This window comes from Clinocottus analis, unplaced genomic scaffold (genome assembly GCF_023055335.1).
Source record: "Clinocottus analis isolate CAN_PGR_092001 unplaced genomic scaffold, fCliAna1.0.p SCAF_27, whole genome shotgun sequence".
Taxonomy (NCBI): Eukaryota; Metazoa; Chordata; class Actinopteri; order Perciformes; family Cottidae; genus Clinocottus; species Clinocottus analis.
In genome coordinates, this window is record NW_027176009.1 from 1384169 (window position 1) to 1411036 (window position 26868).

At 44.2% G+C, this 26868-nt stretch overlaps 2 protein-coding genes across 7 annotated transcripts in view; one reads left to right on the plus strand and one right to left on the minus strand.

Annotated features, from left to right (window-relative positions):
- Positions 1-780: 780 nt before the first annotated feature.
- Positions 781-6023, plus strand: LOC137795198 (UPF0450 protein C17orf58 homolog). The gene is made up of 5 exons (XM_068592542.1): positions 781-848; positions 1528-2184; positions 3347-3433; positions 4089-4280; positions 4771-6023. Exons 3-5 carry the CDS (start codon positions 3376-3378, stop codon positions 4956-4958), a joined length of 438 nt encoding a protein of 145 aa, XP_068448643.1. The 5' UTR covers positions 781-848; positions 1528-2184; positions 3347-3375; the 3' UTR covers positions 4959-6023.
- A 1891-nt stretch (positions 6024-7914) lies between these two features.
- The window catches only part of LOC137795043 (nucleosome-remodeling factor subunit BPTF-like), a 42132-nt gene continuing 23178 nt past the window's right edge, over positions 7915-26868 (minus strand). For 4 of the 6 annotated variants that reach the window (XM_068592258.1, XM_068592257.1, XM_068592254.1 and 1 more), the window contains 18 exons: positions 26647-26686; positions 26199-26424; positions 25583-25732; positions 22598-22728; positions 22142-22256; positions 21741-21943; positions 21385-21625; positions 20948-21216; positions 20670-20783; positions 20393-20554; positions 19830-19912; positions 17459-17684; positions 16873-17201; positions 15779-15952; positions 15149-15341; positions 14275-14359; positions 12193-12379; positions 7915-10351 (listed from right to left, as the gene is read on the minus strand). In XM_068592258.1, the coding sequence (XP_068448359.1) occupies positions 10315-10351; positions 12193-12379; positions 14275-14359; positions 15149-15341; positions 15779-15952; positions 16873-17201; positions 17459-17684; positions 19830-19912; positions 20393-20554; positions 20670-20783; positions 20948-21216; positions 21385-21625; positions 21741-21943; positions 22142-22256; positions 22598-22728; positions 25583-25732; positions 26199-26424; positions 26647-26686 (2965 nt within the window). In that variant the 3' untranslated portion in view covers positions 7915-10314. Of the gene's footprint in view, positions 10352-10399; positions 11286-12192; positions 12380-14274; positions 14360-15148; positions 15342-15778; positions 15953-16872; positions 17202-17458; positions 17685-19829; positions 19913-20392; positions 20555-20669; positions 20784-20947; positions 21217-21384; positions 21626-21740; positions 21944-22141; positions 22257-22597; positions 22729-25582; positions 25733-26198; positions 26425-26646; positions 26687-26868 lie in introns of those variants that run through there. The other 2 variants (XM_068592255.1, XM_068592256.1) reach the window with 2 other exon arrangements.

The window sequence follows — 26868 nt, forward strand, 5'->3', positions numbered from 1 at the left end:
ACATTATAGCAAGCATTATATTTTGTTCTATATTTCTTCCTATATTACACTGTTAAATACTGTTTCTACGAGGTAAATAAACATTGAATCATACATGTCTTTGTTTCGAAGTTTTTAAATACACGTTCTTATTTATGCAATAAAGGAAAAAAAACTACTGCGACAACTAGACAACCACATGACGCTCATTTCATGTTAATTTGTTATCTTTTCGGATAACTTTAAGAATATCTATAATATTTAAAGCGACCTCATTTAATGATGAGTTGCAGTTCCTCGTTGTGGCCACCAGAGGGCAGTAAGGCCTCGTTTATATTGAATACACTAGTAAGCTACGCGGTCACCTCCACCTCGCATCAAGGTGCGCTAAAACTACGAGAAGTTTATATAGTATCACTTACCCTGAAGTTGAGTGTATGTAATATTGTTCAGCAAGTTGTCTAAAAAAGCAAAGCAGGAAAACCATCAGTGCAGAAGATTTGGATTGTTGGAAATACCAGAAGAGAAACTCAGTCCTCTTTTATATAAATCCGACTTGGTAAACAAAAGACAGTACCAACACAGAACCGTATTTCCCCTTTCGTATTGTAAACAGCTATGGCAGCATTTTTAGAATCCACTGATGAATGAAAGGAGTGTCATGTCAAAGTGTTTACTTCTGTTTTAGGGACGTCCCACCGTCTCCCTCTCCATCTCATGTCATTCCTGAGCCGCTCGTATAAAGATCTCAGTTTCTGCTGCAGACCTTGAAGAGTGTCCATACTGAACATCCATGATGACAGGGATTATTCTGTTTATCTTGTTTCTAGGGTTTCCTCTTGACAAGACAGAGGAGCATGTTGTCAATGGTAAGTGTACTCTTATTATTTTAATCTATTTGTTGTTCTCTACATTTGTATGTGTTGGAGAAAAGTGTTTTGTTCTTCTTCTTCTACATGCTCACTTGTTGCTCTACATGTTGCCTTCTCTTAATGAGGTCTGTTTAATTTACAAGTATATTTTCACAGCAATATGCTCTATCTGTAGCGTTGGGTCTAACCAAACCAACATCCCCTACGTCAGTAATATTCTGGTGTTTGTCAAAAATATAGGAAATAAAATAAAATAAAAACTACTAAAAATTCTGACGAAAGTCTTGTCTGCATGATTCCTATGAGGAAATTGCTACATCCCCATAAAATATGTGATTTAGATAAAATGCTAAGTTAGTATTTGGCAGCATTTCATAACTTTGATGGGCTTCATTATAAAATCTAAGCTGAAGATTCTTATTGAGCGAGACATTTACAACCTACTTATGATCAAAGTTCCTGATACACCTCCAGTTAAGACTAACCTTTGTCATACTTTATTAATTAAACAAAATAGGATCCTAACTATTATGTTTCATGAAACCTGATTTAAATTCGATGAATCCATTGGTGTATCCTTCCTACTCAGAAGAAAAGGGGATTTGATATCACATTAACACACCAAATTGAAGGAAATGTCTAACTGAAGTACACATTTGTGTTTGTGTCAATGCAGAGCTGTACTCTCTGATAGAAAAGGGTCAAAGCAGCTTTGTGGATCCAGCTCCACACAACCAGAGCTGGGTGCTGGTCAAAGAGCCCTCCCTGCCCATCAATGAGCTTCTGGAGAAGAGCAGCAAGACCGGCGAGTCCAAGTTCACCCTGCATCCTCTACCCTCTGCCGTGTGGCCGAAGCACAGTGACCTGGCCCCCATCCCTCGCCACCATGGCCCCCACAACAAGAGCAAAAAGGGCCCCAAGAGCGACCGTCTGGTGGAGCACAACAGCGAGAAAAGCAGAGGAGAAGTTGCTGGACTGCTCCCCAAAACCCTGCTGCCTGGAGCCACAGCGGCCGTCACCAACCGCACTGTGCAGAAAACCAGCCAGGAGGCCCAGTCCAACAACGGTGCTCCTCAGCAGGCCGAGCCAGATGGACACCCCAACTCCAGACCCAGGGGCCCGGGCCTCACACAGCCTCAGCCGCACCAACCGGCCCTTTCCCCGCGCAGAGATCCCCCCAACCGACGACTGGACCCAGAGGAGAACCGGCCGGGGAAGTCCAGTCTGTACCAGTCTGGTGTCGGTGCAGCGACCCGGAACAACAGCCGCCCGCCGGTCGTCTTCAACCGGCGCTCCTCCAGCCTGCTTTACCAGTTTGACATCCTGAGGCGAGGTACGGGGACCTGACCTGTGTGTCCATACAGGGTTGTCCACATACACAGCAGCGTTTTTGATTGTTACTTTATTGAGCTGGAACTTTATCTTCTTTTTTTTTTTTTAAATTCCCTTTCGGGATTATTTTTCAAAGGTGAAATTATTTAAAAGTTTAGCCATCTGGGAAATCATTGATGGCCTTGATGGAAGTCCTTAAATTGACAAATGTGACTAATAACTTAGACCAATCCCAAAAATGTGGTATTAGTCACTGAATTGAACCACAAACAGTGAAATAAGACAGTTTTTTTTCGAGGGGGGCCTGAAAGAGACAGCCACTAAAACAAACGGTCTGTTTCAGACAGAAGGTGAATACATACAGGTATATTCAGACAGTCTGAGAAAAAGTAATGTGTTTTTTGATCATTAAAGATTGGAAACCCAAAATACAAGTATGAACCTGGAAATTACTACAAAATGGCCCCTTTGACCGCTCTCATTTCTAATTGATCTCCCGCAAAGTTAAGAGAGGATAAACATTTGATCACAAAAAGGACCCGTCCTGACAAAACTACAAATTCAACAAAATATCTTTGATCAAAAAAGAAAAAAGTGCTCAAAAGCTAAATGCGTTGCTGCATCCTGATGGCCTGCAGGTTTAACAAGCTGTCCATTGCAACGGCCCCTGGGTTGAGTCTGGCCGAGGGCCTTGCATGGCGTCACTCATCTCCGTTCCCACATTTCACGTCCCTCGCGTCTCCTGCCTAATAGAAGGCTGCACAACACCACCTCATAAAACGCCTAAAAACGAGACACATTAGTTTTGACCTTCGTGAGCATGAGTCAGTCATGCAGAGATATCATGTACGCTGGAGTGCACAGAGTCACTCAGACAGTGATGGAGACACTCCATCGCTGTCAAGTCCACTGTTAATTAGTGAAGACCACTAATTACAACCAACATTCCCCTGAACTTTCCCTTTGTGTGCAGTTGCAATGAAACTAAAGCAAAGCGAGTAAGAAGGAACCGCCTCCCCCAGGAGGAGGAATGCGACGCCTGGGTTTTGTAATGACGACCTTGTTCTTTTCTAATGACGCTGGAATGAGAGTCTGGCAGCAGACTGTCTCTCTTTTTCTCATCCCCCCCCCATTCTGCCGTCTGCTTGTCTTCTTGTCCGCAGAGTCCGACTTCACCCATGACGCCTTCTGCATGAGCGAATGCAGGAAGGAGAAGGAGGAGAGAGAGTATTACTGCTACAGTGAGTTTGGTACGTATACCCAGCCGGAGACAGAGACGCTGTTTTTGTCACAAATGCAGCTGAGGAAGGTCCGTGAAGGTCAAATCATGAACCTGCCTGAACATTTTTTAACACATCCCTGGCTTCACGGAGGTAGATATGAACTAATTGATCACTATCTACCGTTTAAAAGTAGAATTAGAGAGACAATGTGGAGCGGTCACATTTATTGAGCAAACGAGCATCTCACTCTGGGCATAAAAGCAAATAAGCTCACATGCATATACTGCAAAGCTCCTTCAGCCACCAGCTGATTCATCCCCGGTGTGTGAAGGAGAGGAACCGCAAGTCCTTCCTTCCTGCTGCTGTCAGGCTGCACAACCAGCTGAGCTCCCAGAAGACCACAAATAACACTCAATCACTTTAATGACTTCAACTTGTGCAATGTAAATACATTTGATTCTGTCTGTATTGTTATTGTGCATTCGTTTTATTATTGTTTATTTATATTAGTGTTTTTTCTATTGATTTAATGTTACCACGTCTCTTGTGTGCACTTTATCCGTCTGCGGCTGTAATTCTGCAAATTTCCCCACTGCGGGACTAATAAAGGAATGTGTAATCTAATCTAATCTATACAGAGTGGAGGTGTGGTGTTGACATGTGATGTTCGTCCCTTCAACAGCTGTCAACGGGATAGTTCACGACATCGATGTGCTGCGCAGAGGAATACGCCTCATTACACTGATGGTGAGCAGCGACGGCTTCTACAAGATGAGTCGTCTGTATGTGACCCCAGACAGCTTCTTCTTCAAAGTTCGCCTTCTGGTCCTGGACACCTACAAGTGCAGCAAGCCCTGCCCGGACATCAAGCTCGGTGAGTGTGGCAGAGTCGCCCAAAAGCCCCATGAAACCATAGTTAGTTTAGTAAAAAAAAAACAAAAAAAACTCGAGAAACTGTGAAAGCTCTAAACTGTATTGTGTATTTATTCATTGAGAGGTTTATTAAGGAATTTAGATCAGGTCACCAGGTACATATCAAGAAAAAAACGTGGTATAAATTAAAAAAGAAATACATGCTCGGTATTAAATTAAACATAACAATCAGGGCTACAATTATATATAATCCTCATGTACAACCTCTAAACACAACTCAAACAATACATAGGGTTAAGGGTTAAGGTCAATGTTTAAAGACCTCCAAGATGAAATGCAGAAGTGTCATAATCCATAAATGAAGTTTCCGAAGACGTATTCTTGGTCGGGATGCGGGACCTCTGTCTTCCCGGGATCAGCAGCGACACCCACGCGCTCACGAGTGGCTTTGTCCTCTGTCGTTTCAACATTTCCTCGTATCCCTTCTCAAGGGTCCAGATACATCGTGATGGGCCAGATCTACCACCGGAGGCGTCACCTTCCCAGTGACCTCCTGAACCTTCTCGGGGGCAAACTGAAGCCCGGAGACGGCCTCCTGCGCAGCAACAACTACGTCAAGAGATTCAACAAGCGGAGGCACCAGAAAGCCCTGGAGGCCACCCGCTCCAGGTGTCGGTGAACCAAAGATAAGACTATCGCCCCCTGCTGCAGGGGACGGGACATTGCAGCTCACCCGAACTGATCGTAACTAACCCCTCACGCAGTATCGTGCAAGACGGAAGACATTTTGCAGAAGGCGTGGATTTATTTTCACACGGACTGCTTTGACGTATCCAAACCCTGGTTCATATTTTTTTTTTTACTCCTCTGTAAAGTTCCTGAAGCCCGGACTTGCGGTCTCTTTGACAGAAAACACAAACAGACTCAATTTAATGGATTTCGCACCATCATTTTGTAACGTTTGGGGCATCAGACAAGGGATCACTCAAACTCCTCCCTCATTCATGGCTGGTTCATGAAGTCCCTACATTAATAAAGGTATACAATTGGCAGACTTAAAAGGGAATATGGCTCATTTGAAGAAAATGAAGCCACAAAATGAGTTTATTGAATGGGTATATTTTGTCACATTGCATCAGCGGTCACATGGCCGTGTTTCTGTTTCATTCACGTGCGCTTAGCGAGTCAATTTCTTTCTGCCGAGTCAGCTCCAGCCTCTGTGTTCCCGCTATAGCCCAAGCACACATTTGAACATGCATACTGATAGTGTCATTGGTTTAATATCGTTTTTTCTTGCTGGGCAGTAGCTTCTTAAAGCTTTCTCCCATATTTAACAACAGGACATTGAAGAGAAACTTCTTGTCCATGCAAACACACTGGTCTTTCAAAAATAATGTCAGTTGCATAGTACATATTTTGCAGGAACCTTGGCTCTCATTTGCAAATCCCGCATGTCAGTCCTGTTGAATACAACCAAACACTATTGTTGCGTAACACTCGATCCCACGCATGTTGTCATTGTGGTTGTTATTGGTGAGCAGGAAATGCACTATTATTGTTACAAGGACCGAAAGGAGGGAATGAAGGGCCTGAAAAAGCAGCGACAACCCCCAGTGGAGGAGGAAGAGGGAGAAAAAGGGATGGAGAGAGCGGGACTTTTGCTCGTCATGAGAACGGCTTTTTTTTCTAACTTTAATTACGTGTCCACGATGAAATATCTGCCAGAGTACACTGGGACATCAAAAGGGGCCTTGCTGAAGTGGGGTGATGGGGGGGGGCGGGTGGGGTTGTTGCAGAGGCTAAGCCATAAGTCTAATCGCAGGAATCTGATCCGCTCCGCACCTGGACACATGACTTGGAAAAGTGCCTCCGTCACAGCTCCTCTTTGGGATGGCTCTTGATTTCTCGCTTTTACACACACACACACACACACACACACACACACACCTTGGAGGGCCAAAGCGCCAAAAGGGGTATTTAAAGTATTTCGGCAGGATGAGAGACAGAGAGAGATTGAGGCACGGCGGAGGAGAAATAAATACGGTTACGTAAGATGACACAGGGAGGGGATTGAAGCTTGAGAGGGCGTGTCGGGTCGGGATAGCTTCTTATTTAATCGGAGATCTCTGAATGCAGTACGACCCTGAGCTCATGAAAGGGAAACCTTGCACTGAACGCTTACTTTGCTCACCTATACATGAACCCAATAAAAATGTGTCTTTGTTTTGTACTCAATGACCCCGTGAGGAATGTATTTGTCTTTAAACCAACCCTCCTCCGCTCATGCTATCGCACACATCTGCCCACTGACCGAAACATTGTTCCTCATTATCTTTCCCAGTGATTGCATGGGAAGGAGCTCCCAAAGTAAGTCACTCTAATTAGAGTTCAACAACCGTGGTCTCTGTCTGGCCTCCGGGAAGAGAGACCAACAAGGGAACTTGGACGTGGAGGCAGGCAGGGGCTAAGCCTCTTTTCCACCCTTCTGTCTGTCTGTCAGCTCGGCCGGTCGGTTCCCAGGCCGGAGGAAGCCTCTATCTGAGATCAGCGCTGGAGGGAACAGATGCAGGCGGCAGGAAACAGGAGCCTGCTCCACATCTTGGCTACTATCGCAGCGGGAGGACATTCCTCATCACAGAGGATGTAAAGGAGGAGGAGGAGGAAGAGGAGGAGGAGGAGAAAGAAAGTGGGTTAGAGAGGAGTGAGGGAGGTGGGAATATCTCAGTCGCTTCCTGTGTGATAGCCCCCAAGCCACAAGGGGGGAGTGAGAGAAAGAGACAAGGGCGGTGGATTGAAACCACATCTGCGGCGTCCACCCGAGCCTCTGGATTCATTTAGCGGTTTGAGAGTGCGTGCGTGTGTGTGTGTGTGTGTGGGTGGGGAGGGGGTTATTTGATCACAGGAAGAGTTTGTATGAGTGTGTTGGAGGTCATGACCTGGTCCAGATAATGGACCCGATTTAAAGGAAGGGCTTGAACGTGCCGTGAAGGGTCAGATGAATTCACTAAGAGGCCCGGGGGGAAACACACTAACTGGTAATTGTAGATAGTAATTAGTTTGTTGTACTTGGTTAATGTATTTAGTACATTTATTTGATGAATACACTCAATCATGTTATTTCAAAGGTGCGATGCAGACGATGTTCAATTACACATCTCACTTAAGCCTCACACTGCTATGCATCTTCTATAATGGATGCCAGATCTTTTAGTTAATACTGTACTGATGAAACAGATGTTCTTTCTGCCGCACCCAACATTCTCCTGAAGGCAATGAAGGGACTCTTCTTTTTCGTCCCTCTGCCGTTAAATGTTCTGTACAAAACCGAGGTATCGCTCTGGACCAGACAGGCTCATGCCTTCCCTGCATCTTTACCAGCCTCTGCATCACATCCCTGTATCACTTCACAAGTGGTGCAAACCAGCTGACGCAAACTAAGTTCTAGCAAAAATCTTTTGTGGCACAAATGTGGATTTTTGTTCAGTGCTTTGGCATTACTTTCAGAAAACAAGTCAAGATCATCGTGCTCACCTGTAGCGCTCAGCGGGGTATGTTGAGGTTGGAGAAACTACTCTCCAGTGCGTCTGAGATGAGCAGAGACAATAAAACACAAAAAACACAAGTCTTTGGAGAACTGGTGTCAAAAACATTACTTTATTATCTAGGATGAAATGTCCTATAAAGTACAAAAGAGAATATCTTCAGAGTTGCCACAATCAGTTAAAAACATAGAGTATTTTTTATCTGCGGTTATGCTTCCTCAACACTACTAAAAAAAAAAAACTGAGAACGTTTCATTGATATGAATAAATAATACAATAAATGCAATGTCAATATAGAAGTTATGTTGAACAGGTTGGTTTCTTACAAAAAAAACTCTTTCCAAGAGTTAACTGTGTCACTTTCCCCCAGTATTCAATACCTGTATGCTCACAATATGCAGCACTTTTAATATAAAGGGCAATTTCACTTAAAATGTAGAGTTCACCTCAATTTAAGAGAAAAAAAAATAGACAGTTAAAATATACAGACGGGCTTAGTTGCTGGTTCAAAGAGTGAAAAATAAAAGTTTCTACTGCTCTAAAAGTCTTTCATCTCTACATATTTGGACAGCCATAGTACACAATAGAGATTACAAACAGTGGATGAAACGCGTCGTCATCAGATCACAAAGGAACAGACATTTGTGTGAACGACACACAAACACAGTAAAGAAGACAGCAGCAACATTATCTCTCAACTCTGCGAATACACAAACTGATTGAAACCCAAAGATTTGTTGAAATTGAATTTGTCAACTTAAAAATCGTGCCTTTTGACTGCTCCCCCGCCTACAAAACTGATAATCACAGATTACAAAAATGTTTCCAAATATGATAAAAATGCAGCTATAAAATTTTCATACAAACCCCACGGTACAAAGACTCCCCAGTCGCCACTCAAAGTTAACTCCCAGACATGCTGCCGCAGGCCGCAACATAACTGAGTTGATGCCGAGTGGAAAAGTCCATTATCCAATTACTTAACCGTGCTTTGAGGGCGAGTTGAGAGACATGTGTGAGCCAACCTGTCAACTTCAATGAAATCTGTTGGAAGAAGTGGCTGACAGATAAGGGGACAGAGACTTACAGACTCAGTCACTGACAGAATCAGAGCTTTTGACGAGACGGTGTGTGTGTGTGTGTGTGTGTGTGTGTGTGTGTGGAGGGAAGGACAGCAGACCTAAAAGCTCGAGCTTAAAGGACGACGCAGCTCGTCAACATTCTTCACTTGCGTTTCAGAAAAACACAAAAAAACGGTAAAAAAAAAAAAAAAAAAAAAAAGGTCAGAAGAGAGGCAGGATGTGGTGGATGGGATGGCCGCCTGTCCTGTTTGTGTCCCTGTGGAAATTAAAGCGACCCTCGGACCACATATGGACCCCTTGAATTACTCGAGAGGGTGCCGTCGACGCCCGCACGTGGTGAGGTTAATTCACCTCATGGCTATTTCTTAAAAATCGTTTCAGAAATCTATCTATCTATTAAAAATGGGGCCTCTCAGCATCTGGACATGGACAGTGAAATAAGCCACTGAGAGGGAATAGCCACCATGTTAGGCTCAACGAGGCCGGTTCATGCTTGGTGCAGCGCTACACAACATAGTCTGACGTACTGGATGCAGTGGAGTTCGGCGTGGAACATGGAAGGTGACGCGGCGCCTGAGGTTGGCTGCACAAGGAGGATAAGAAATCTGATTGGCTTCAATGGGGGATCTTTTTTTCCTTGTAAAAGGGGGGGGAGGAGACAAAGAGTGACATTTGTTTTTCCAGCAACAACAAAACGCTGCGTTCAGGCATACGGTCGGTAAATAGGAGAAGCATGAACTCCAAGGTCCTGTACACGGGTGTGACGCCGGCCTTTAGCCACGCGCGACGCACACAAAGAGCATTTACACATCGGCCTCACGAACATCGCCACGCGAAGCGAGGACTCGGCTTGAATGGGACGTTTGTGTCGTCGAAATGCGACGGGGTAAAATGAAAGTTGCACCTCTGGGTGGGAAGATCAAAGCTGACACTTTGCTATACAGGACACACAAAAATAGTGATCAGCTACAGAAAATAACACAACTCTTTCAAAAGTCCGCTGCTGAAGGGAGATCAGTTGTCATCCAAACCTGACAACTTAATCTGCGCTTCCCATCCTGATCTTTTCTTCTCATGGATGGGATGCACTGGTGGGAATTAGGCCGGCTGCCAGACAGAGTCCGAGGCCCTGCCCCTGGTCTGAAGGTGGGACTTCTCTGCTGCTACGTCCCAGTGACACTTTGGATGAAAAGGGGCTTCTCTCTCTCTCTCTCTCTCTCTGTTGCTTTTGCTCTGCAATGGAGGTGTTGGAGGTTGGGCGCTTTGACACCAGAGCGAGCTGATTTTCAGCTGGGAGCGGGCTCTGCTTCAGAAAGAGCTCAGGTTGGTTCGCAGCCCGACTCGGGAGCCTCGAGGCTTGCTTTTTTTTTTTTTGTACTCTTGAATTTTAGGGGCGGGGGGAGGGGGGGAGCTAAGAGGCTGCTGATTGTAGTTTGTTGTTATGAGACCTACAGAGACGGACAAAGAGAGGAGGAAGAAAACAGTTGGAAAGAGTCTTGGTGTTTCCTTTTTTATTAAAAGCTTTACAATATGACAAAATTATGCACTAGGGGGGGAATACAAAAAACAACAACGAAACAAACAAAAACATGAATTGGATGCCAGTGGGTCAGACACTTTGACAGAGGCCAAGCAGCCATGTTGGTGAGATGTTATGTACGGTGTGATGTCAGCCCAACAGTGTCTGTACAAGGACTTTCAGCTGGAGGCTGTCGAGCTCGCCATATTTTGAACAGGAAAGCTAAACTATATCTTTCTCCAATCTATCTTTACAGAGCCTACCATTACTTCCTTTAGAAAATAAAAATAGTCCTTCACAAAGAGATATAATATGCACATATAACATTATACATGGGTACAGCCAATAAAAAGAAACGGCTAAATGTTGCATGCTTTTTAAAATTCTTGGCTAAGAAATGAGGTAAAATGTTCGGCTGCAGCTTGTTGTGACCGATACGATAAACAAAGGTTCTGTCAAATTAGAAGGTAACGTATTTGTGTGTGGCACTGAAGTCAGACTTTCCAATCAAAATCAATAGCGCTGTTTGTTTTTTCAAAACTGAGTCTTCATATTTTGTCTTATATTGAACTCAAACATCAACAAAATATTGTCTGTTGCAAGAAATGTAAGAAAATAACTTTTCCCTTGGATGCTTTGTTACCAACATGGCTGCCATTGTTCAATAGTCGAAACTTGTTTCTCCTTTCCTTTGCTTCTCAAATAAAAAAAGGATCACACCTACAGTGTGGCTTAATGTGCACTTTCGTACAACGTTTTGAACGCTGTTGTAAACAAGTAAAAACAGCAACGTCCGAGGGGATAGCCAATTATTGTTTTGTTTGTTTTAGTGACCCCGACACCCAGGAGTTTGACATCACAATCTGCAAGAGAGAGAGAGGGAATGGATGGTGTAAATACAAACGGGTGAAGCACATCACCGTCTCAGGCACACAGCTGGATGCAAACCACAAGACGCCCTGAACTAAGTAGACATCAGAGCTGAGACGCTTAAAGAAACCCCACGTGTGTCTCGTCTCACTCCCTCCAGGTAAGCTCTTCAGTAAATAACCTAAACAACGTACAGCGAAGGCATGTAAACAACCTGTATGGTATGAAAATATAAATAATATCAATCTTGTAGTGTGCATTCACCTAAAGCAATGCAGTAAGGTGAGTTAAGAGGCACAACCAGATGGAGCATTGAGGCCATAAAGAACAGGGAAAAACTTTGCTTTAAATCCTTTGGATGATCGAGAGCTTTGGTTCTCATCTCAATGAACTGTTCTTTGGTGAAAAATGAGCTGACTAAAGACAGAATGAAACACACCACCAGCATGAAACTGGAGAGGATCAAGAGTGTGAAAGTCTATACAGTCTGTGGGGAAAGACAGAAGGGACAGGCCTCCCTCGCAGAGCACAGAACAAGTCAGGCTTTTAAATAATACTAAATATTTTATGTTAGTGATGAGCGGGGCAGCGTTTTCGAAATGTATTTCTAACAACACCACCTAAACTGCAAAAATACTCCTTTATCAACCACCCAAACCTCCAGAAGTTACATTTTATTGCTCTCATTAGAGAAAGTGTGTATCCACCCAACCTCCAAGGAGGTCAGAGGTCGGAGTCTGCTTCACAGCGGCACAGCTGGATCTACTGCTGGATCTACTAATGAACTCTTACTCCAGGACACATTATTCTCCGACCCGGCGGCTTTCCCACTCCCCTGCTGCCATTTCTGTGTTTCGCTTCCTCATCAGTTCTGACCGTCTACCAGTATCCCCGTCTTACCTGCTGGCTTTGAACCCTTTGAGTTTCTGGACAAAGAAGGTCTCCAGAACCTCGGCACACTGGTAGAAGGGCGAGTCACTGGGGTTGTAGTAGCGGCAGTTGTCAAAGATTTTGGTCATGTCGGCTACAAACTCTGTGAGCTTGATGTACTCGCGCTTCTGTATCCTCTCCTCCATGGTGGAAAGGTCTAAGAAAAGGGCATAGAAACAATAGTAAGTGATAGAAAAGAATGAAAAAAACACAAGACATTTAGTTGTGAACTTTTGCCAGAGACAAACATCACATATGAGGGAGCAGCAGATACATATCTGGCTTTCCTAACCGCCTTTGTTCCACCAATCAGCATGCCTGCGTCTTAGTAATTGCAGTTTATGTTGCATCTGTTTGACAGACATTGAAGAATGTTTTTTGAGAGCACTGTTCATCATTTTATATGCGACAGCAAAAATTCTAAATCGTTGCCAGCTTTAACCTCGACCTCGTCCGCCTGCCAGATCAGTTACTGGGATCTGACCGATGTGTCATTCCTGAGGGGAGCAGCATTCGAGCATATCTGAGTGTCAAATTAATGCCTTTAAGTCTACGCACCTCATAGAAGGGAGCTGTTAATATTACTAGCCAGGTTAGATTCAAGTTAATGAAAAAACAGGTAAGATTGAGTCAGCGAGGAGGCTAACTGGCAGCAGTCGAGGCTGCACGTAATCTGCTGCTGTCGGTGGTTTGTTCTGCACGGCGTCCCGGGGGCGGCCTTTAAAACAAACAGATCCCACTCTTAACCTGCTTAACCCCCACCCAGGAGCTTACAAACCTCCTGGTCAATATCAAAGACCTCCTTCTTCTCCGTCATCAGATCTCAAAACCCTCCAAAAACTAGCAAGGGGCTGCAGCTACACGAGTCAAATGCAGCTTTTTTTTCCTCTCCTCTTCCTGAAAACCAACAAGGTCTTTTTTCTTGCAGTAAGGGAGATGAGAGGACTTGAGTTTCCAGCACCGGGCCAACAGGAGCTAAGTGTGAGGCTGGTCCCTTTCCACAGGGAGCCCGGCAGACTCGGACCAGCTCATTAACGGTTTGTTTGTGTGGAAGTTCAAAAAGGCCCTGCTGACGCAAGTCCCCATGTACATGGCTGGTTTGATCTGAGTTGGAGGGCTTCCTCCCTGCCTGGCCTCCTGGTGGCTGTGTTTTAATGTTGAAGATATAGAGACTGGGTGTTGCTTCCAGCAACACCAAAGCAATTATGAAAATGAAAACAGCACCACTGAGGCAACTTTATCTTCCAAATGGGGAGGACAACCAATCCGAGTCTTGGAAAATCAGCCATAAGCTGCAATTTTAATATTTTGCTACATAACAGAGCCAAAAGTGCAACATTAAAAGTATCTTAACATTTGAGAAGCCAATACACAAAAGATATGATGTTTTTAAGTTTGTTTTCTTTTGATAGTTACCGATAATATTTTGTGTGGGCTCCGGCTGCCGCATCAGTTAATCCATTATTTAACAATCATGTCAGTGAAATATCAACTATTTAGTATTTCTACCTTGATTAATAATGTTTCACTTCATTATAAAAAATGTTGCTGATAATTATTCACACTGAAATGATGGAATGTGACTAAACAGACAATGTGATGATTTTTTACATAATTATGTCGTTTTGCGGTTTGATGGCTCACAACATTGTGTTTAAGAGTTTTACCAAAAAATACAAACAAGCCAGTTTAAAAAACAATGGGGGATGAGTTGTGAAAAACAAGCCTCTTCACCTCAAGACAATTATCAGGAAAAAGTGCAAAGTTTGTATGATACTTCTGATTTGTATTTCATTTCTAGATTTTCCTTATTGATATGAATTATATTCTACACGGATGTTAATTGGAAACACCTGTTCAGGTCAGTGATAACACAGTCAGTAAAGGCGATGGGGAGCATTTAATAAGCTCAACATGTGCACAAATACAGGAGAGCACAGAAAAGGCTCGGGTCGGGGGGGGGTCGCTGCCGTCTCAAACGGTACGGGAGGCGAACTCCCTGGGAAACATTCACTCTAGTGTTTGTGTGCTTTACACATCTCCTCGACTCACCCATTGGTTCCTTGATGACCCTGTAGTAGTCCGGGGCGTCGTTTGAGTCCACCGGCTCCAGGAACGGCCATGCCATTTTATGCGCCTGCGGAGGGGGGAGGGGCCCGCGAGGGAGAGACAAAGAGAAAGACAAGACACTTGAGAAAGCTGAGACCGATGAAGAAAAACAAACGGCACCATGAAAATGACAGTGGAGGCAGGTGGGTCAACACAGATGTTCCCTCTTACTTTCTTCCACACTTCTATCTCTCTCACACAGAGACAGAGACAGAGACAGAGAGAGAGAGAGAGAGAGAGAGAGAGAGAGAGAGAGAGAGAGAGAGGAAGAGGGAGAGAAGCTGAAAAGAAAAAGCTGAGGCCAGGCAGCTGTCCAAGTAGCGCTCTGCGGAGCCGAACCCATCAGATAAGACGGACACAGAGGACTTTTGTTTGCTGCTCTTACACTGGAGTGGGGCCACAAGCGCCGTGTTAGTGTTTGTCTTTCGCTTGTAATTAAAGTACTACGACAGCTTACTGCTGAGTGTTCATTTATCTGTTCATTTCCAGTGAAGGGAATTCAGTTCGTCCAACGCGTCGGTCTGCAGATTGAAGTTGCATTGTATTTGCAGGGTTACCAGTGTAATGGAGCACGCACTGATTTCTTCACACTGTCGTCTTTTACACCCGAGATGGCCGGCAGGGGAAATGATCTAGCATGACATTAGTATGAACATTTTATTCACACATGATTTATGATTATTTGAATTACTATGTAAAAACAAACGAGGCCTACAAAAGAAAAATAACTGATTAACTAAATCATTTCTCATTAAAATCAATGTATTGCCCAGCTCTACAGTACACAGTAAGCACATGCGTTTGGGCAGCTTTTTACCTGTAAGGACCGCAGGATTCTCCGCAGGCCCTCGTAGTCCTTGTCAGTGAGCGGCGTGAAGACCGTCATGGCGTCCTCCGTCGACTGACATTGTGGACACACGTATTCGTCGATGTGGTTGGCCTCGCTCTGCAGGATGCCCACACAGCGGCCGTGGTACCAGTTCTGACAGCGGTCGCAGCCGATGTAGAACCTGTGACGGCAAGAGGAACGTTTACCCTTTGCATTGCCTATTAATCTGATCTATAAATAAATACATCATTATCAATAAGCACGTGTGAAGAGATGATTGGAAGATGCAGTTAGGCGAGCACCCCAAAAACAGGTTGAAAATTTAAATACCTCACACACCACTTTTTCACATTCAATCAGCTCTTTGTGCTGGTTTCTAATCAAATTAACGTCTGACACAATTTATGTGCTTGGTCACAGCTTTACATTCTGTTACTGGGATGCTCAAACTCTCAAAAATGTCTTTAGCTGGACGTGAGTTTGAAGTTGTAAGTATTGGATCTGGATTTTTCGTTTAAATCAAACCTTGTTTTTGCTATTTCACATCCTCATCATTAGAGATGCGGGTGTGAAGCCTGGTTTTCCAACAGAAGCAGAGTGAGGCACACAAAAACTTACTGGGACTCGTCGTACGGCGTCTGACAGATGCAGTACAGCTCCTCCGTGCTGCTCTCTTGGCCCCGTTTACACTCCACACAGATGTAGTCGTCCATCTTCTTGGCCTCCTTCTCTGTAATACCCACACAGTCTCCATGATACCAGTTGGTACACAAGTCACAGCCAATGTAGAACCTGTTGAGTGGGAAAAGGATAGAAAGGTGTTGTCACAAACCAACACTTACAGTATGTCAATAGATATACAAAACTATAATGGATTTTCATACATTAGTTTAAAATGAGATTGTCATCCATTAGCTAGCACAGCTCTTTATGTGTATGTCTCAACCACATCCAAGCAACCGTGTAGATTAGGCAAATTACATAAAACATTAAAAAAATATTGATGTTCGAACAGCTTTCTGGCAATTCTTTTCTGAATGAAACACATTATAAATTCCACTGTCAAACACATACATTGGATTGTATTTAATAACTTAAATTTACTTGAAGAGGGCACCGTGCTGCTGCACTATCTCTGTAAATAAAAGTATCTATTACTATACTCAATAGGCAAGATGGAGAAATTTGCTGTTATTTTAGGGGGTTGTTTTTCTGCTTTGGTACATGACCACATGGATACAATTAGCAAACAGAGTGAAGTTTTGGGTTAATTCGCTCTTTTTACTAGCAGGAAGTCGACTGCATAAATGACGTTTAAACATCAACTATAAACGAAATTCCATCCCTCGTCCTAATATTGATTCTACAACCAGTGCTTGCTCACAGGATGAATGAATGCTCTACACTTGTTGCTGGATTCATTCATCCTGCAGTTCGTGTTTGACTAGTCAGCAAAGTTCAGGGCAGTAAACTCTTCCTTTATAGTTTCTGGACAACCTCAGGAGCTGAGAGGCAGGAACAGAAACTGTATTTCTGCAGTTGAAAGGCATGTTCATTCTGACCGAGTTGATTGAAAAAGTTTCACCAAGAACATGTGCAAGTATGTTGTCGTTTTCGAGACTTGTGTTTCACTGGGCCTACTACTACCATGCTTATCCAGCTGGGTAATATAGTATTTTAATGTGGGAGTACTCCATAGGTCATTGTCATACTTGGTCTCGTCGTAGGGCGTCTTGCAGACGCAGTAGAGCTTGATCTCGTTTTTGCTCTCCTTGGTGCTTGTCGTCGAGATCATCTTCTTCTTCTTGGACTTGGCTGACGTAGCGGTCTCCCGCTCCTCCTCCCGTTTCCTCTTGTGTGTGGGGGCACCGCTCGTGGTGAGGTGCTGTGGCGGGGTGACGCCATGCTTCTGTGCCATAGTATGTTGCTGCTGGTTGTGGGCGGCGGCAGCAGCGGCGGCGGCCTGAGCTGCCTGCTGGGCCGCAGCCTGAGACCTCTCCTTCTCCCTCCGCATCCTCAACAAGTCCTTTTTTAGCTCCTCCTGAGGAGCGTAATGTCAAGACAGACAGGGTTGAAATGGATGGAGGACACCTTTATGAGCTGAGTTTATATTTGGTTATTCATGATTGGTAATGTTTTAAAGAAATAAAGATGTTTGCAAAGCCATTTGTCACACCTCTATGGCATGTCATGCTGACTTTTTATATACTTGAAAACATATTGGATAATGTTTGAATAGACACATATTTCTCCCACATTCTTCTGCTCTTTTGTCCCCTGCCCTCCTTGCTTTCATACCTGGGCCTCTAGCTGCAGCTCCTTGTCGAGAAGCGCCCTTTTCTTCAGGATCTCCATCTTGAGACTTTCTTTGTGCCGATAAAGGAGTGAGGAGAGCTTGCTGGCATTGGCCAACCTCCTCTTTGCCTCCACCACCTCTTCCTTCTTCCTCCTCTTGGCAGTCTGCCTCTCATCCTTGTCTATCCGGTCCAGGATGTACTTCATCACCTGGTTGCATACGATCATCCTGGACACAGAAAAATAAAATTCTTTACTGACTGAACTTTCAAAAAGTTAGAGGATGAGAAATGCACATTGTAGAGAACAGTGAAGTACTGTATTGTGAGGATGGATACAATAGAAAAATGTCAAGTCTCGCCTAAAAACACAGCGCAAGGATTAGCCCGGCTGAATCTAATGAGGACCCATGTGAAAAAGGCCTGTTTTCCATTCAGGGTATTTAAAACAAGGCATAACATACACATGACACTCTTGCTGAAAGAGAGCATAGAGGAAAGGAGTATTAGATCTGAATCTTGAATTCAGAAAGTCAGTACAGTTGAAGTCACAGAGGAAGAAATTCATCCCTCTGACACACCAGCAGACTCTTTTATCCAAACAATCCCTCAAATTTTTAGAGAGGAGAACCTGCACGGCTAATGGCTACTTAAAAAATGTGAACATCTAACTTTTTATGCGTAAGAAATGGCAGTGTGTGTCAACAAATAATTAGTATTTCACTCCTTGAGGTTCTCTGGTGGCTCAGTTGTGTAAGTTGAGCAACTACAAACTCCAAAGTTCTGGACTTTCTTTGTATCCCATCTGGCTCAAAAATCTTTCCAACAATCTTTGCAACATTAAATAAGCTGGGATTAAACAAACCGTTTGCGACAACAACTTGCAGGAGGACAACTATCCTATTCTTTTATAATTCATTCCTAAAAGCAATGCTGCAGTGTCATCACCCTGTGAGAACCAGCAGTCAGAGCAGTTGTGTCACTGGGCCACGCACGTGTCTTACAGATGTTAGAGGGGTATTTGGTTGTTGAGTATTTTTGTTTGTGTGAGACTCTATGCTTCAGTAGTATGAGAGGGGAGCTAAAGGTTGAAAGAGGGGTTTGGGGAGGAATGGACAGAAATATGACGACTGGGAAGACCCGCTGCTCTTGTAAACATCGGAAAGAGGGGACGAAAACGCACATGGGGATTCTAGGGTCATGTGTAGGGTCTTATACTGTTTGGTGATCTAACTTCCTGCCAATCAAAAGGAAGTAAAAGAAACATTAAGCGATACTATAAAAACTAAACGAAATAAAACATTTAGTTGAACGTCAATATGACAGTAAATCAAGATAATTCATGGCTGTGTGTCCCGAGTATGTTCACTCATGTTCGCCAACATTCACAACTAAGATCGAAAATTGTTGGTCCGTGTTTTAGAGGAGGAACGCCGCCGTGTTCAGTGCCCTTTGTGTAAAAAACGGACAAACACATTTACCGCTGCTGAGGTCAATAATGGGCCAGGACATCTAAAAGTACACACTGCAAATGTAGCATGAAAGTGGTGGATACTGAAAAAAGTGGACACACAAACGCTTGCAGACGTCAGAGCTCGGTGTTGTTACTAACAGAGCCGTGTTTTCAAGGAAAAGCGAGAGAAAGGGACGACATGAAGAAATGGAAAAAAAGGATTTAGAAAAAATAAGCAGCGAGACAGACAACAGACAGAGCTGCTGTAGTGATGTCACGGTAGTCTGGGGTTGGTATTTCAGGTTTGTGTGAATGGGTACAGTGTTGACACACCGTCTGTGGACATAAACACATGGTTGTCAGGGTCAACTGCAGGTCAAAGTCGACCTATCTATCTGCAGCATATATCAGGAGTGAAGGAAGAACGACTTTCGAAACATTTTTCGACTTTGACTTTCATTTTATAGATTCAGATTTCTGCCCATTTTCTGACAGTATGAACTGAGTGGGAAGCAGCATTGTATTGTTAAACGTGGCAAAGCTAAATTAGTTCTGATTAGTGTCATCTCGCTATATCCCAACAAATTGTTGCAGGATTGGAAGGGCCGTGTGTGATTTTATTGTGCAACTTCTCTCGTATGTACATCTTGTCGGGTCACAGTAAGTACACGCAGCTGTTGGTGGTTACACACCCAAGAGTTCCCACGCTGTGTAGTACCTCCCAACATGGTGTTTGGACAACAGCAAAATGGAGAAAATGACAGATTGCCCAAGTGAGATCCATATGATCACAACATGGACACATATAAATTCAAAGAAGTGTGCCACAGGTAATCAACATTATGTCAACAGTGTACATGCAGTTTCAAAAACATGTTGCTGCAGTACGTTTACTGCGATTGGTGGCCAACTGCACACAAACCTCTGATTCTCCTCCCTCTCTACAGGCGTCAAGGTCTTCTTCTGCTTCAGGTGCTCGATCACAGCGTTTTGTTTCATCACCACCTGAAACGCAGGACGCACACAAAGTGTTTTGAGAACAAAGAAGACATTCAGATTAAGAGGAAACACCTATGGTGAAGCATTACAAAATATAACTTGAGTAACATATTTTTTTTTAATAAATAAAGAACAAATAAACCCAGAATGAAATAGGACTTCATGAAAACCCTTTGTAACTTTAGTGGTGTTGAGTGTGTACTACAAATATCTGCATGAATTGTTTAATAATAAATGTAAGTTTGGCAAGATAGGGTCCCAAAAACACAGACAGGAAAACAAACATTCACACAGAAGTAGAGGCAGGATTAAGCTCAACAAACAAAAACTGGGCTGAAACTTGTTGGAGGGTTGTAAGATGGTGACTGCTTATGTACTGGTGGCAGGGAGACAGCCAGGCTTGGACTGGGATGGATAACATGACTACGATGGGTGCCCATGCGCACACACACTCTCTCTCACTCTCACTCTCTCACACACACACACCTGTTTTTGAATGATGTCGCTCTGGCTGGCGCCGTTGAGGGCCTGCTCTCTCTTGGCCTCTGCAGCTTGTTTCTTCTTCTGCTGCTGTTGTTCTCTGAGCTGCTGGATCCTCTGAAGCTGCTCCTGGACAGAAGCTGCCTGGATGGTCACTACGTTCCCAATCTGTGCAGACAGCATAGTGCGTTAAGGTATATCATTTAGATAGTCTAAATGTGTGAAGCAATTGCTATGAAGGCAATATGGCTTGGGGTCTGGTTCAGTTGGCTTGCTGCTCTACCTGTCCTCCCTGAGCTGAGGTGGTCCCAGTCTGTTGTATCTGGATAGGAAGCTGCAGTTTGATGTGCTGTGGCAGAGAGCCTGCACCCTGCTGGGCTTGCAGCTGTGCCAACACCTAGTCACAACACAAAAGATATACACATTTAACAAAGCTGAAAACCAGGTTTGTGAACAGTAAAGTCTCCTCCTGCTGCACCTTGTCTTACAGCGGTTTTGGTAAGTCCGACGAGGTTATGACTAACGTTACTACCGATCACAGGGTCTTTTTGATAATCATACCTGTACCTGCTGCTGTAGTCCAGACATGCTGATGAGCTGAGGTGTCTGCTGCAGCTGCAGCTGGGCGGCTCCTCCCTGCGTTTTCACCTGCAGCGAGGTGGGAGACTGGATGGGCATGTGGGCCTGCGTCTGAGGGGGTAACTGGCCCTGTGGGGTGGCCGACGAAGGGGTGCTAGTGGTGGCTAAGGGGGTTGCCCCTGCCTGGACGGGGGCGGCAGCCTGCTGAGCAGGCTGTGCTGGGGTTTTGGTGGAGGTGGGCACTGTGGTGACTGGAGTGTGAGAGAGAAAAAAAGAGTCAGAGAGAAGCGTCATCAAAAAATGTCACCCTAATTCAATGCAAATCACCCAGCACAGCCGCACAATTATATAAAGATTTTGCCCAAAAGCAAACATCCTAAAAATAATATCTGTTGAGTGATGCTTGTTCCTCATCATACCTGTGCTTGATGTGGGTGTGGCAGCTGAGGCCAACGGGGTGAAGAGGAAGCGCTGCACCTGGCCGTTAGGCAGCGATGCCTGCATGAGCTGCTGACCGGGTCCTGGGATGACGGTGACCCCGTGAGGTATGACCTGCAGCTGACCGGTGGTCTGGCCTTGGCCCTGAACCATCACCGTTAGAGCCTGTTGGGTACTGCCGACACCAGCCTGCCGATCCACCCCAGACCCAGCCTGCTGCTTCTACGAGGGGCGGAGAAGAGAGGGGAAGGTGACTCACAGTCTACAGTCCAGTCTAATCCAAAATTGTGGATGCGTCCCATTATCAGTCATCTGAGAAGGGGGACTCTTCACTAACCTGTGTTAGCTGGGTGAGCTGAGCCAACGTGAGCTTAACCTGGCCCTGGCCCCGTTGGGGCATTTGGCCTGCTGCCTGTCCTGATGCGGTGGTGCCGACCACCCCCTGGCCGGTGACTGTGGCGACCGGGCTGGCACCAGATAATGCTGTGGAAACGGCTTGACCACGAATGATCTGCGTCACTACCTGCTGTCCACCCTGACCTGGAAGAGAAAGGTGTACAACAATTGTAAGTTCAACCAGACCTTGACACATGCGGTAAAGAATTAATGGGAGGGCGTGCAGCAGTTACATTTGAGCTTGTTTCTAAATGTGCTGCTAGTTTGCTGTGATTCTTCAAGAGTAGGTTGCTATTTGTCCATCTGAGAAGTATTCTCTAAGTCCCATGAAAAGTATATTACCTTGCTGGACCACAAGGGGTGTGCGGAGTATCGTCTTTCCCATTGGACCCGTCTGCTGGATCGGCGTTCGGATCACTGTCATTCCTGGACGGATCTGACCACCAGCTGCCAGAACCTAGTTACATAAAGACTTGATAATAAGTTTCAGAGGCAGCATTTTCTTCCTAAAAATCAAGGCGAGGTACAAAGGAGCATTATATTCTATAATTTGTAGCTGAGAAAGTTACCTTCTTTTAAAAGAACCAACAGCACAGGCAACAAAATGAGAAATGACGTGGATTTTTGCAAACATAGTAGAACATTTAACATAGCGCATAAACAAAGCTGAAGGCAATAGACATGAGGAAAAACAGCAGACCATGTTGTTGGGCTAGTTGTGGTCACACAAAAGGCTGAACAAATTGATTAATTTAAACAACTCTCTGGATACTTCAGATAAAGGAGGAGGCAGCTTACCTGCTGCTGGGAGCCTGGGGTATTGGGCCTGATGTTGAGCGTGGTGGTGCGGGGCTGGAATGTGGTGTAGGTCTGGGCACCGCCCGCTGTGCTGGAGGGGATGATACCCAACACTTTCTGCTGCACCACACCTTCAAAGAAAAGAGAAACAGAAAGATACCCGAGTGAGCAAATGAGAAGAAAGGGAAGCGAGAGGCCTGAGGAGAGGGGTCGGGTGAAGACAAGGTCTCCCAGGATGTGGCTTGTCAATAATCGCCATCAGTTGACACAAAAACACAACAGGTGGAAAGATGAGAGGGACAAAGAGATCATTTTAGTGATAACACATAATGGCATGGAGGAACAAGTGACAGGGACAGGATTAAGATTGGTGGTTTAAAGATAACATTGTAATTGTGCTTGTAGGCTTAAATATTGGTTTTATAATATATATATATTTATTTGTCAAATACCTGCCATTTACAACATCAAACACATCCACCAACACATTTCAAAATGCTCAAACACCCCTAATACAATGGTGAAGCAGTGGCTACACGCGTGTCACAAGTGAGCCGTTGTGCAGAAGTCCTGCATTGATGCAACTCAATACATTATTTGTGGCCTTCTTTCCTTGCTTGATGGCCAGCGTTTGATCACAGCAACGGTAAATATTAGTTAAGCAGGTAAACAAAATCTTCAAAGGCTCACTGAAAGCTTAGTTGGGTTTCCCCCAACATACCTGAGCCCCCTCATAAATTATGCATGAATTGAGATCCGACTTTTTTTCAACTTCAATCTGACAAAGGGAGCGTTTCATATTTGTTCGGCAGGCTCTGTGCCTTAATGAGCTCACGTGAAGCTGATGGTAGAAATGGAAACCATAAGAGTGTCGCTCTCTCCTCAGCTCATGCCGCTGCCTTCTTGCTGCGGTTTTTCAACCGCAACCGAGCAGGTAAACCTATACATCAAGGGTTTCCCTCTTCAAACAGGGACCTTAAACCCGGTCGTAAGACCAGGGGAGTCGCTGCTCTGCTCACACACATCAAACACGCTTTTCTATGGACTGGCTGTTTGGAGAGGTCGGGGAGTTGGGACTCCGGAGTTGAGAGGTACACTTTCATTCAAAAAGACGGAGGGGAAAAAAAAAAAAGAAAAAGTGGAATCCCGCTATAGAGGGCTACCTGTCTGGGACGCAGACCTCAGGGTAAACTTGTTTTCATGCCGAACTTCCTTAAGCCCTTCCAAAACAAACAGGCGCCCAACAGTCATGCTGGATAAATACACATGTCAATTAAATGGTTACACTCCACCTGAACTTAGTTTCTCCTTCATAGGGACTTCAAAGGTAAGAAAAATCACTTTCTTTGCATCGTAGGTGAATATCATTCTCTTTATCTGGTGAATGCAAGGTTTTATGAAAGCAAGTCTGTATTAAATGGTCCATTTACTGCATACTATGATGCCGTTTTTAGATGCATCATCATTGCATCATGTTTAAAAATGAAGATCTCTTCAGTTGATTTCATTTTTTTCTGTCAGTTAGCTTGACAAATTAAATAGACTTGTAAAAATTGTATTTAGCGAAATGTGGATATAGCTGAGAAAGTTATTTAGTCTCCAGATTCACTTTTTCTGTCCAATGTTTTTCGTTGAAGCATACTTTCAACTTGGAGTATGGCGAAATATAATTGAAGAAAAAAACAAAACATCTAATGTTTACAGCATGTCGTCAGGTTATTTTGTGAAAGCTGAATCTTACCTATACAACCCACATAAAAAGATGTGAACAGCTGAGTGTCATCTAATAATTTGACAGAACCACAGACTACAAACCATCACCTCATCCGCGGTGTTTCAATATTGATGTTTCAAAACGTTGGAAAACACCTAACTTAGGATAGTACAATACTGAATCCGCAGTCTGCATTTCGAACCTCAGACTACACAAATCTAGCGTGCCAAAAAACATCCAACCAAAAGAACAGTTTTCTATTAGATTACCATGCCGACAGGACACAGTCAGACATGATGTCCCACACCAAATTAAGCTGCTGACTCATGATGTTGGCTCATGGTGGGCACCACAACGGAGTTGATGCAGACCAGGCCGCCACAGTATCACAATACACAGTGCGCGGCTGACTGCTACTGAAATGCCCCTTTTACATCTGTTTAGCTGGAAACAGAAGGAAAAGAAACTCACTTTGAAGTCAAGCATCAGCAAGTTTCATAAATTTGCAGTCCTTTGTCTAGCAGGTGAATGTGAGGCCAATAGTTACACTCCTTTTAGCTCTGGTTTTGTTCTCCACCAACCCTCGAGGGATATATTTGTATTTTTAGCAGATTAGTGCAAAAGGTTTCAAGGTACATACATACATACATACATACATACATACATACATAATCAGGTAAGGGGGTTGGTGGGCATTCTCCCACCAAAGAAAAGTTTAGTAACTTTTACTAGTATAGCTAACATTACATATCAGGAAGGCGGCTTTGAACAGTTTGCCACGATTTACGTTGTTCTGTTAGGCAGCAGCTGCTGTGCCAGTACCAGCAGTTTATTTGCTTAGTTTCAGTTAAAAACACGGCCTGGGGCTGAATACTTATAGTTCTGCTAAGTTGTGGCCCTTTAAAAAAAAACCTACTGGTGTACTTTACTCACTCACAGTGGCAATCAAGGACAGGGGAATGTCCAATTTCTGTCTAATTTTTAGACTGCCAAATATTTAGGCCTGCGGGAGCTGGAACCAACAACATTTAAAACGAGTGCCGACAGACTCAGTCCCTCTAGAGCGCAGTGTGCGTGGTTGGCACACTAAATTGCTTACAATGGCATCCAAGTAATGAGCCAAATGCTCCTTTGACACATTAGACATGTCTCAGCTGTGGGTCCGAGGTGAAGCAATGAAAACACAAACAAACATGCATCCTGAAATGGTGGCGGGATGGAAAGAAGAAATGTAACCGTCTGCCTGTGTGACTTATTAAAACCTGCCGTACCTCCTTGTGAAGTCGGTACGTTGACTGTGACGATCTTGCTGTTGGCGGGCAGCGGCAGCTTGGTGGTCACCACCTTTCCACCCACTGAGGTCCCCGTGATCTGGAAGGTGTGCCCACCAGATGTGGTCAAGGTGGTCTCCGTGCCCACTCCTAATAAAGCAAACAAACAAAACATTACAACAAATAATGTAAATCCAATAATATCACTACTTCCATATAATTTAGATAACCAACATGACGATGCTGACGATCAACATTATAAAAAGGTATACTGTACATGAAACCTATTTTCAGAAAGCTTTGCGCTTTGTTGGGAAAACACGTCAACATTGTCTAATTCAATAAAGCCAATCGACTGACACACTATTTGTGTCTAAACTAGCACAGCTGCAGTGACAAAAACACAGTAAGAGCACGTAACAGAACAATGTCTGGTAAAACAATTACAGATTATGCAGGCTAAATCAAACCCTCTTTTGAACACATGTAAAGATTTGTTCTCCCATGCCCTGCCCCTTAATTTAGGTAAGAACAAAGAGTACACTGTACTTCTCTGACGATCCTCCAGACTAAAGTACAGCCAACTGACTTTAAGTTGCGCTCCTCTGCAAAGTACCTTGTGTGCTTTGACCCTGCTTCACCCAGGTGGCGAACGACTGGTGGAAGTTCTTGTTCTGCTGGAATGTGACGGGTGTGCCCATCTTGGTGGACAGTACCACCTTGGTGGTGGGGGTGCCCGGGCCTGACAGTGAACCGACGATGACTTTGGGCGTGGCGATTGGTGTTGCGGGATTCCCTGTCGGGGTCGCTGTGACTATGCCCGTTTTCTGCTCCAGGCGTTTCTGAGAAACAGTCAGTCGGGAAATAAACACAGGAACCCATGACAGAAGTATACAAAAGAAATGCCAAGAAACAAAATTGAGTATAAAAGTAAGCTGCAAACCAAAATAAAAAAACAACATTTTTTTTTAAGGGGATGCTAATATAATTTCTTTTTAAAAAATCACTACCTTTGAAGAAATTTAACATTTCGTAGAAAGACTACAGAACTGAGCAACACTCACCTTGGCCTGCTCTGCTGCCTGAGCTTTTTCTTTCTCCACCCTGTAAAAAGAAAAAAATAAACCTTAAGTTGAAGACATAGCAAACATTTGTGAAAAAAATAAATAATATGAAGGGGATAATGGTGATTGTTTTGCAAAGGTAGTTCTCGAGCCATGTAGATATTCTGATAAGCCTGCATGTGGTTTACAGATAAATGGACTGGACACTTTTCTCATCCTATG

What these genes read in the sequence shown, in the direction of transcription:
- LOC137795198 (XM_068592542.1), top strand. Translation starts at nt 3,376, where the DNA reads ATGAGCGAATGCAGGAAGGAGAAGGAGGAGAGAGAGTATTACTGCTAC. An exon ending in TTACTGCTACAGTGAGTTTG is followed by an intron (nt 3,434 to 4,088) that starts GTACGTATACCC and finishes TCCCTTCAACAG; the next exon opens with CTGTCAACGGGATAGTTCAC. An exon ending in CTGCCCGGACATCAAGCTCG is followed by an intron (nt 4,281 to 4,770) that starts GTGAGTGTGGCA and finishes TCCCTTCTCAAG; the next exon opens with GGTCCAGATACATCGTGATG.